The following is a 12,069-nucleotide window of genomic DNA, read 5'->3' as shown; positions in this document are numbered from 1 at the left end:
GTAAATCTTATTTCTTAAAACCCAAATATATTTCGTAAAAAGCAGATCTTATTTCATAAAAAAGAAATGTTATTTCATAAAAACTATTACCATTTCATAAAAACCGAAATGTGATTTCATAATAATAAAATCTTATTTCGTAAAAACGAAAATTAATATATTTGGTAAAAACCAAATGTTATTTCATAAAAACGAAATAAGATTTCCTAAAAATGCAATCACTATGTAATGTTACTTCATAAAAACAAAAAAAAGATTTTGTAAAAATGAAATCTTATTTCGTAAAAATGAAATAAAAAATGAAATCTTATTTCATAAAAAAGAGATGTTATTTCGCAAAAACAAAATGTTATTAAAGATTTCATAAAAACGCAATGTTATTTCATAAAAATGAAATCTTATTTTGTAAGAGCTGTCTGAGGACAGCAACTTTTGACTATTCAACAGCCTGGTCAAGTCAATGAATATTAAAATCCAAAAAGAGGGTTAAGGAACCTGTACAACCCATATCAGCTCATGACAATGGACAATTGTGTGAAGTTTCAATCCATTTCCAATAGTGGGTACTGAGATACCAGCTTACATATAACAAGAGCTGTCCGTAAGACAGCGCGCTCAACTATTCGGGGATTTGACAGTAAAATGAATATATGTCTGAATAAGAGACCTCTACTATAAAAGGAAGATACACCAAGGGGCATAATTCCATCAAATACACAAATAAGAGTTATTAGGATTGTTACAACAAATGCAGATGATGATGGTAAAGATATATTTTGAGTTTCAAGTCATTATCTTATATAGTACCAAAGTTATGTCCAGAAAACAAAGTTTATTAAAACAATTTAAGTATATAAGGGGCATAATTTGGTCAAAAATACAAATCATAGTTATGGGGATCACTACCACACATGCAGATGATGGTGATAAAGATACATTTTAAGTCTCAAGTCTTAATCTTATATTGCATTAAAGTAATATCCAGAAAGCGAAGATTGCAAAAAAGTTTAAGTACAAAAGAGGCTTAATTCTGTCAAAAAAACAATTAGGGTTATGGGGTATGTAACCACACATGCAGATGATGATTATAAACAAATACTTTTAATTTCAAGTCATTATCTTTTAAAGTACCAAAGATATGTCTATTAATAAAGCTTTCGAAAAAATTTAACATGAAAATTATTCCAAGTATAACTCCTTTGTGACCTTGGGTATAATGGGACCAGCCCCTGCATATACATGTACTATGTTTGTATACTGGACAATTGTTATGAGAACTTAAAGTAAGATATCAGCAAAAGTAACAAAGTTATGACAGAAAAACAAAGGTTGCTGAAAAACTTTAACCTTTATAATAACCTAAGTATAAGACCTTGGTGACCTTGACCTTGAATAAAATGGGCCCAGTCCCTGTATATACTTTGTTTGCATACTGGACAATGTTTATGTAAAGTTACAGTAAGATATCAGCAACAGTAACAAAGATATGACAGAAAAACAAAGGTTGCTGAAAAACTTTAACCTTAAAAATAACCTAAGTATAACACCTTGGTGACCTTGACCTTGGGTATAATGGGCCCAGTCCCTACTCATACTTTGGTTGCATACTGGACAATGTTTATGTGAAGTTACAGTAAGATATAAGTAATATTAACAAAGATACGATAGAAAAACAAAGGTTGCCAAAAAACTTTAACCTTAAAAATAACCTAAGTATTACAGCTTGGTGACCTTGACCTTGGGTATAATGGGCTCAGCCCTTGCACATACATTGTATACTAGACAATGTTTATGTGAAGTTATAGTAAGATATAAGCAATAGTAACAAAGATATGACAGAAAAACAAAGGTTGAAGAAAAACTTTAACCAAAAAGGGTCACGCCAACGCCGGGGTGAGTAGTATAGCCCCCCTATTCTCCGAATAGTGGAGCTAAAAACTTAACCAAATATTTCTAAGTGGAAAAAGAGGCATAATTTTGTAAATAAATGCAAAGTAGAGTTATGGAACCTGTGCAATGCATGTCAAATCATCACAGTGAACAAGTGTGTGAAGTTTCAATCCCTTCCCATAAGTAGATACTGAGATACCAGCTTACACATAAAACCTTAATAAAAAATTTCTAAGTTTAAAAAAGGCCATAATTTTGTAAAAAAGAAAAACAGTGTTATGGAACCTGTGCAATGTAAATCAGTTTATCACAGTGAATAAGTGTTTGAAGTTTCAATCCATTCCCACAAGTGGTTACTGAGATACCAGATTACATACAAAAACTTAACCAAATCGGGATGCGGATGCTCACGCCGATGCCAACGCATGGGTGAGTCCAAAAGCTCTACCTATTCTTTGAATAGTCGAGCTAAAAATGAAATAAAAAAGTTTCACATGTCACTTTACGGGCACCATATAAAAGCACATATTTGCGCTGGGTCAAAATTTCGTGAATTTGAAATTTTGAGTATGTTTGCAAGATTAAATATTCACGAAATTGTAAAAATAGTATCATACTTGAATTTGAATTTTACTTATGGTGAATATTTACATGAGGATTAATTTTCGCCAGATGTAGGGCCTAAGGTATATAGAGAAAATTAAACCATCGCGGAAATTTCTGCTTTTACAGTAAGCTGCCTTGGTACATGTGTACTTACTGCTGTAACTGCTTTGAGGATATGCCCTGTTTATCATTAGACAAAATTTGAGACTGTAACTTCTTTAACTTTTCAAAGTTGGTCATGGTGCTGAAATAACTTTGTCTGCAAAATATAAAATGAATCATTTCTCAATTTGTACGACAACTATGCAACATACCTAACTTTGTGCTTTCATTCTGATGAGAGGATAGAATTTGTTTTGTTTTTTTTGACACCACTTCATGTGTATACCAAACTGAAATCAAAAGTGATACAATGTCAATCAGTTTATTTTGGTTTCAGGATTGGCTAGGACTTTCACATAATTATATGCCAAATTTTTATCCTCATCTCTGAGTAAGTGTAAATCAACCGTGTTGAAAAAAAAATTTTAACACCTTTGAAGAAGAAATTCAGCAACCCAACTAGATTTTAATTTGTTCATATTTTTGTTTCGGTTTCATTTTACATTTTAGTTGGATTCTGTTTTAACATAATATGTGGAATGGTCCATCAGTCATAATGCATTCTGATTTTGTTTGCAGGGCTTCAGTTTAGTTTGATGTGAAATGATCTTTAATTTTATTAGCCTTACTCATTTGGCTTATCGGGATGACTTACTTTATTATCTGATATTTTACAGTTTTCGTCACTCTAACGGTGATGGAGACAGCGACATGTAGTCAAAAGTTATCACGCTGTCCCGAAACGTCCTATTATTTAGACTATTGAAAAAACTGTCATATAGTCATGGAGCAAACTACAAATATTTAAAATCGTTTCCATTTAGCAGATTTTCACTTAGGATTATAACTAATACTTCATGGTACTATTTTCAACAGTAACAGAACAGATTGATTATCCAAAGTGAATCCTTTGCAAATAAATGAATAACTTTAAAAGTAATTTGAGGTTTAAAGTTTATATGAAAATATATGGAATATTCAAATAACCAATATGCAAATAAGAGGAATCCACTGAATTTCAATTATGTAAAGGCGGTGTGTTAACCTAATTGGTGTTCCTGCTTAATTTCCACAAGTGTAAACTAATGATTTCCACACATGAAGCCAAGGCTGAGGATGAAAGACATGAGATATACCGGCCACCTTGTCCCCAATCATAACAGAGAACATTCTCCTTGTTTGATGGTTTTAACTTACATTGTCTTGAATGTTGAATTGTATGATTTACATAATCATGTAATTCCTATTGGAACAATTTTTTTGGAGGGGAATTTTTGTAAAAATTGGAAGGGGGGGGGGGGAATGTATATTTTGGCGAATGACCTAATAAGAAACTGATTTTTGTTTTATTATAATTATTATTGTTATTATTATTTATATATACCACATTAATTTATATAGCATTCTTTTCATATAAAAAATACGTTCAAAATTAAGTGATTTACATAAAAGCATAGATCAACATAATGTTCAATAAAAATGGTAATTGAACTATTATAAACATCACGGTAATAAAGATACATAGTGTTTTAAATTAAAGGTAAGCAGATCAAAACATGAAACAAAATAAAACAGCATAAATAATTACTGAACTATCAAAGACACAGGTTAGAGCAGAATTGAACAGAAGATATCTTACATTTTGAACAGACAGAATTAACCAGTATGACTGTGAAATGAATCACAGCATGCAAACCGTCTCGGATGATTGGGGCAATCCCCACCTAAAAAGTCTGGCGAGCATGCATGATACATCCCACAGAAAAAACACTGTGTATATTTTTCTGTCACACTAGATTTCTTGGTTAGAGTTATTGACTGGCTGGAAAGTACCTACATAATTCTACCAGGTAATTAGCGAGATTAGTTCCCAAAGAATTGTTTTAACTAGCTGACAGATCTAACTCACTTCATGAATTCCTCTTCAGATTCATCTACAGCTGATTTAATGTCATCCTGAAACATAAAACATTATCATATTTTAGCAAAGTGAGCAAATTTATCTGACGAAAGTTATAGATTGCACTGAAAGGAAAGTCAGGAATTATAATTATGTATTTTTCGTACACAATTTCAGCATTCTTTAGTTTTGACGATACCTAACAAATGGTGTACATATTTCAACGGTGCGCATATAGACATTGAGGATGCGTACACTGGATATTGCCATTTTGTGATAAGGTATTTTCCGAAAACTTAATTGATTGAATTTCGTCTACAAGATAAATAAAAATCCAATTTACTACAGAAAAAGGGAATTTTATTCTTAGGAACAAGATACTGTGAAAATGCTTTCACATTAGCATAAAATGAGCCAAGGATAAAATTTGTGATAAAATATGACAACTTTGTCATTTGATAAACGCATGCCTTGAACATATTTTTCTCAATACTGTCACCAGCAACAGTATTTGCTATGTGGGGAAAATTATGAATTGTATGATATATTTAGTTAATACAGTACATACAAAGAAAACATGTGCAAAATTTCAGCTTTCTAAATGTTTAAATGATGGAGAAATCAGCCATAAATGAGCGCTGACGATGTTCTGTGTATTGAGTATAGATGTACCGAGTATTGACTTAATATATATCACATTTTACTGTACTGTGTAACGTTGACATCATCACTGAGTCTGACAAAGTGTACATAATTTACCCTTAACTTTTATATATACAAAACAGTACTGTCTTAAGCACTGCAGATACATAATGTTTTTACATTAACATTTATAATGTTTAGATCTACTTTCTTCTAATTTATGTGGTAAGTTTTAAATCATAATTCACATTCACAATAGTGCCATATAGTATGCAATAATTTTTGTTATGATTACCAGTTGTAAATGTATTTCTATTCTTAAGCTATCTGATGCTGAGCATTGTTTCAACAGTTGATATTACATGGATTATTTCAAAAAGAGTTAAAGGTAGGCCTATCTTTTTAAATTTGGCATTGGTATGCCACTATTATAACATCTTGCAGAAAGCCCGACCCAACAGGCATAAGTATCTGACCTGGGACAAAAAAGATATGACCAGACTGATAAAAGCCCTTGTAGTGAAATTTGAGCCCCTTCGAAAGATTCATATGTCTACTGTGTAAATTTTCTTCAACTCATAGACTACTTATTTTGTAAGGTTAGAGACCACCAATTGTCTTCTGGTCAGAGACTATTAATTCTTCAAGGTTAGAGACCACCAAATAAGGTTAGGTCAGTGACCACCAACATTTTTAAAGTCAGACTACTAATTTTATAAGGTCAGAGACTACTCATTTTTAGGTTAGATGCCACCAACATTTTCAAGGTCAGAGACTACTCATTTTCAAGGTTAGAGGCCACCAACGTTTTTAAGGTCAGAGACAACTAATTTTTTAGGTTAGAGGCCACCAAAACTTTAAAGGTCAGAGACTATTAAATTTTTAAAGGTTACAGGCCGATTTTTTTTTTACGTTTGTTACGGTAAGAGGCCACCAAAATTTTTAGGGGGTCAGTGACCACCAACCTTTTAAGGTAGGAGACCACCAAAATTTGTATGGTCAGAGATTACTAATTTTTAAGGTTAGAGGGCACTAAACTGGTAAAGTCAGTGACCACAATTTTTTTAGGTTAGAAACCACCAAATTTTGTAAGGTCACAGATTACTAATTTTTAAAGGTCAGAGACAACCAAATTTTGAATGGTCAGTGACCACCAAATTTTTTAAGGTCAGAAACTACTAATTTTTATGGTTTTAAAAACCAGAATTTTTTCCATAATGCAAATAGGTGACAGTACAGGGAGAAATGTATTCACGGCATGCATTTTGTTTATCACAAACTTCAGCATTTCTACTTAAAATTGACTCATTTTATGCTTGTCAAAACATATACAGAGTACCCGGTTTTTAAAATTCTCTTTCTTCCTATAGTAGTAAAACACAATAGTAAATTTGGGTTTTACTTACCTTGTTGACGAAAATTAATAACATTTTTTGGAAAATACCTTATCAGAAAATGGCAATATCTGGTGTAAGCACCCTCACTGTGATTATATGTGCGATGAGCTATGTTTATAATCAAAGACTGTCAAAAACATCATCGGGAGTATGATGAAGGATATGCCGATCATTACCTCAAGTGTTACAAAAATTTAGTACCGTCTATCAGCATTAAATGGTTATAAATAGCAGTATGATAACAAAATATATACAATTGATATATGGAGAAGTAAATATTCGACAAATATATCTGTATGAGTGAAGTGGTGAGAATAAATATTCTGAAATATTTATGATTTATTATGAAAATTATGATTTTATTTATTCATTACTTACCAAATCTACATGATCAGTAGTAAACCACTGCAAACAGAAAGAACAAATAGTTAGTCAATGATTTCTAAGTTTTTATACATTTACAGTCATAATGGTTTTAAAATACCAGGTTCTCAGACAATTTTTATCATTAACCTTTTGCCTTCTTGCAGCCAATGCAGACCAAGATCCATCAGTCAGTAAGTTTTCAGTGAACATCCCTTTGAATAATAAGTGGTACTGCCCAAATTGAATAATGGATCAGTTCATTGTAGAAATTTAGCAGGGTAAAGGTTAAAAACCTGAAAGTAAATACAACATCTCATTTCTATACTTGGAGGAGCCAGGTTTTACCAAGTGGTTGAGGTGAAGATGACTTAGAATTTCTAGCCAGTCATGGCTCTGGTTTAAAACATTGCTTAATGTGAGGATACCATTCATCTGGCTTACTGAAAGGCTGGTGGTTCTATCACGGTGCCCACCAATGCCTGGTGAAATGATGTCTGGAGGAGCATGTGGGTTTTTCCACCATCACAAGTTTGAAAGTTGTCATTGTGATCTAAAATTGTGTCAATGTGACTTTGAATCAAAAATGATTAATTCTATGTTTGTGTTATCAAACATCTCCAGTATACATCTCCTTGTATCCTAAAATTTGAGGTATACAGGTTAATCAATTCAAAATTTGGGAAATAGCTTTTTGTTTTGTTTTTGTTGGCAAATAAAACACTGTTTTGGGTTCAGATGCATCGTAATCTAATCATGAAGGCTGAAGCATCTGAACAAAACAACATGTTTTATTTGCAAAGCATGCAAAACTGAAATCTATTTCCATTCTAACACATTCAAATTACACCAGGAAGGGATACTAATCAGGAATCCCTTTTCAGGCGGAACATGTTTTAATCGACAAGACAATACATGGTAAAATCTTCCTTTGTTTATATAAAATAAAATCTTAAAAAGTGTTAGAACGAGATTTTTCCCATCATATTTTAACTATTCTTTGAACAATTCTATCTTAAATTAGGCAACCAATTAGTATAAGACACTTATAAAACTCACAGCACCTTTGTTTTCAAATACTTACATCTGCCAGCTGCATTAACATCTGGAAAAGAAAAGACAGAAAATGATTTTTATACTAATTATTTGGGCTGCGCCATGAGAAAACCAACATAGTGTGTTTGCAACCAGCATGGATCCAGACCAGCCTGCGCCTCCACGCAGTCTGGTCAGGATCCATGCTGTTCGCTTTTAAAGTCTATTGCAATTAGAGAAACTGACAGCGATCAGCATGGATCCTGACTGTGTGGATGCGCAGGCTGGTCTGGATCCATGCTGGTCGCAAACGCACTACCTTGGTTTTCTTATGGCGCGGCTCATTTAAAGGGTGACTGTGAAGCAAATTCTAAAACTTATATTAATCACTCTAGACATCACATTCCTGACAAAACCCATCGCCACAAGGGTATGAGAGAAGAGGAATCCAGTTTCCCTTTAAAGGCTGAGTGCCAAGCAAGGGAGCAACTGGTACCATTTTTCACATCTTTGGTATGACGTGGCCAGAGATACAACCCTGAACCTCCTGCACTCAAAGCAGATGCTCTACCACTAGGCCATCAAAGCAGTTGACAAAATAGTTATGCCTTTTATCAGTGAAAAATTGTAAACAAGCATTACAATGGTGCAAGTTTAATGGCCTGTATTCACCGTTTTTTTTTAATAAGAATAAACAAGAGGTCATGATGGCCCTAGATCGTTTTTTAAGATTGGTGTGTAAAACTGTATATGGTGTGTAAAATTGTATATGTCATCCAAATTTCAAGGCTGTATCTTAAAAACCAAGAAAGCAGGTCAGTAGGCCAAGGTCACAGTCAAGTGACACCTATTTCGGGTCATCAGGTAATTATAATTAAACAATGTAGGAAATATGATCAGATAATTTCTTATGTATTTTTCCTATATAACTCATATAACAAGTGACCCCCGGGGCTGGGCCTCTTTTCACCCGAGGGTAATGATTTGAAAAAATCTTGTTAGAGATCCACTATGCAATTCTACATACCAAATATCAAAGGCACAGGCCTTGAACTTTCAGGCAAGAAGATTTTTTCTATATAAGTCTATGTTAGACTTGGGACCCCCGGGGCATGGCCTTTTTTCACCACAAGGGCATAGTTTAAACAATTTTGGTAGAGGACCAATAGGCATGCAACATACCAAATATCAAAAGCCTAGGCCTTGCAGTTTCAGACAAGCAAATTTTAAAGATTTTCCTATATAAGTCTATGTAAAACTTAGGACCACTGTGGCGGGGCCTCTTTGCACCCAAGGGTAATAATTTGAATAATCTTGGTAGAGGACCACAAGGCAATGCTACATACCAAATATCAAAGGCCTAGGTCTTGCGGTTTCAGACAAGAAGATTTTTTTTTAAATCCTATATAAGTCTATGTAAAACTTGGGACCCCAAGGGCGGACCTCTTTTCACCCTAGGGGAATAATTTGAATAATCTTTATAGAGGACCATTAGATGATGTCACATGCTAAATATCGAGGCTCTACGTCTTGCATTCAATGCTTTGAACAGTTTTGAAAGGGGGCCACCCAAGGACCTTCCTGTGAAGTTTGGTGTAAATCTGCCAAGTGGTTTTGAAGAAATTTTTTTTAAAAATTGTTAACGGATGGACGACGCACGACAGACAACTGACTACGGACATTGAACATTCACAAAAGCTCACCATGAACCTTTGGCTCAAGTGAGCTAAAAATGAATAAATCATTAAATTACTGTGAAATCATTAATATTCATGAGTGACTAATTTTCGTGGATTTCGTGGTTGAGTCAATTCACAAAGTTAAATCCAAAAGAACAAGTAAATACAACACTCTGACATTGCGGCATGTCCAAACATTGAAATCCCTTAGGAATAGCAGTTTTGGTTGAAGCCACAAAATTTTGTGCCGATGAATTAAAGGATTTCACGATAATCCCTTTAATATTTTATCAGAAAAAAATCCTAAAGGGACTAACCCATGCATTTTAGAGGAAAAATTAATTTCCCTAAAAAGTCCATCAAACACGAGTACTCTGAAAGCAACTAGTGGTACAAACTTAATTACTTACATGAGATTTTTGCAAGATATTCCGAAGTTATAAATAACCAAAATAAATAAACATGTTGGTTGCATTTCTGTAAGCTTGCATTTAAATGTTACAGACTTATGATTTTTCGAAGCTGTAAACTTGTTTACTAGTCAAATTTTATAACACAAGTGTTTGTAACATATTCAACTTTCTGTAAACCCAGGTCAGCTGAAAATCTTACGTCATCACGATCCCTGTTGGCTGCGGACACCTGACTGGACATGTCCTCATACTTGTTCATGAATGTTGCAAGATTGGACCGAATCTGTGGATAAAATACGAAGAAGCTAAAGTTATCCTTTCTGTACATGATGCTTTGTTTTCTAAATATTTATATTTATCAAAGCTGTGAGTGTATCTAACTTTGTGGTTTAATTAATCTAAATCGGAGCTAGGTTATATAGTAACTATTACGTGAATCTTTTAGTTGGCAAATATGTTCAAGTTAGTAACTCAACAAGAGCACCGCAATGCGGAGCAATATACGCCTGAAGGTATGACCTTTGACCCCTGTGACCTTGACGGAGCTATCCGAAACATGCGCTCTGCACGTCGTCTCGATGTGGTGAACATTTGTGCAAAGTTTCTTTAAAACCATTCGAGCAGTTCAAGAGTTACAGAGCGAACATGAAACAAAGTCATATGACCTTTGACTCCTAAGTGTGACCTTGACGCCAGCCATCCAAAACATGCGCTCTGCACGACGGCGAACATTTGTGTCACATTTCTTCGAAATCTTTTAATGGCTTTAAGAGTTACACAGCGGACACGAAATCTCTAACAGACAGACAGGCGGACACCGGCGCCATAACACATATCCCCATTCGGGCGTATAAAAATGTTGGTTCTGATTGTATTAAAAACCAAAGAACGAAGTATTTAAATAGCAGAGTATTTAAGCAGCAATATGTTACGTTTTATAAAGATGAAAATAGAAAGGTTTCGAATACGCTACATTTTTGTCATCAACTTGTCCAATTTGTTTGCGCACCATGGCAACCACGGGATCCTCGTGCTCAAAATCTTCAAACTCGTCAAAGGTATACAGGGTCTGAAATAAATTTTGTTCATTTTTTTTTAGTTCTCAAAATTATGTCAGTGCAACACATCCGTTCGTTTAGTAGCAACCAAAATGATGTGGTGAGCCTGGCACATAACTGCGAGCTTAGATAGGGCCAAACTTTTTAAGCCTCTCATCTAGCTAATGGTAATACATAATTCCTTATATAAATCACCGGTCCATACTTCGTACTATATTACTTATATATATTAAGCTTATAAGCTGGAACAACTGATGCGTATTAGACCTTCCGGAAACAAATGTAACAAAAATAAAAATAACACTGTGAAAATAAATTTTAAAACACTGAGTAGTTTACCAGTCAATAGTCAAAATGACTCTAAAGTGTACTGGAATAGTGCCAACTCAGCTATATATGTGACCTACCACTGTTTCCCAAATGCGCCTGCAAACGGAATGTAATATAAATGTTTTAATTAGGCCCAACACAAAGCACTCTGCCATGTCTGCGCTCTAACTAAAACCGTATATGTCATTAAAAGCACGCGCTCGCCTTTGCATATAGTCTATAGATAAGTCTGGTTCTAAATGTATACTTAACCTCGTGTAATTTTTCTGTAATGTCACAAAGTTGTTCCTTAATCCGGGTTGAATCCGACGTCTTCGGCACATACAATGGTCCCACCAGTAGATTTGGGTCTATACTCATACCGTGCTTTTTGTCTGGTAGTTCAGCGACCATCATCGACCCTTTAAATTTTGGGTTAGCACTAGGCAACTTTTCGGGAACGGGCTGTAATTTCCCGAGCTTCCGACTAGCAGACGAAGCCTGACGAGAGCGATCCATTTTTGCGCTGCAGTTATGTAGCAGACGACAGTATCAGTCTGCACAAATCTGCCCTAAAATGGTCGCCGTCAAAATTACTGTTCTATTCAAATGAAAAATGTCTCCAACAACACTGAATGTAAAAACGCCGCACAGTCAGCACATCGCGTTGTTACG

At 34.4% G+C, this 12,069-nt stretch overlaps 1 protein-coding gene across 1 annotated transcript in view; it reads right to left on the bottom strand.

Moving 5' to 3' along the window:
* The window catches only part of LOC123554678 (uncharacterized), a 91,581-nt gene extending 79,512 nt beyond the window's left edge, over positions 1–12,069 (bottom strand). The window contains exons 1-7 of the mRNA XM_053547816.1: positions 11,668–12,069; positions 11,001–11,096; positions 10,227–10,310; positions 7,985–8,005; positions 6,916–6,942; positions 4,508–4,554; positions 2,651–2,755 (exon numbers count right to left, since the gene is read on the bottom strand). Coding sequence (XP_053403791.1) covers positions 2,651–2,755; positions 4,508–4,554; positions 6,916–6,942; positions 7,985–8,005; positions 10,227–10,310; positions 11,001–11,096; positions 11,668–11,913 — 626 coding nt within the window. The 5' untranslated portion in view covers positions 11,914–12,069. The remainder of the gene's footprint in view (positions 1–2,650; positions 2,756–4,507; positions 4,555–6,915; positions 6,943–7,984; positions 8,006–10,226; positions 10,311–11,000; positions 11,097–11,667) is intronic.

This window comes from Mercenaria mercenaria, chromosome 7 (genome assembly GCF_021730395.1).
Source record: "Mercenaria mercenaria strain notata chromosome 7, MADL_Memer_1, whole genome shotgun sequence".
In the NCBI taxonomy this organism is placed as follows: Eukaryota; Metazoa; Mollusca; class Bivalvia; order Venerida; family Veneridae; genus Mercenaria; species Mercenaria mercenaria.
Note: the sequence above shows the minus strand (reverse complement) of the source record. Positions and strands in the feature narration are given on the sequence as shown.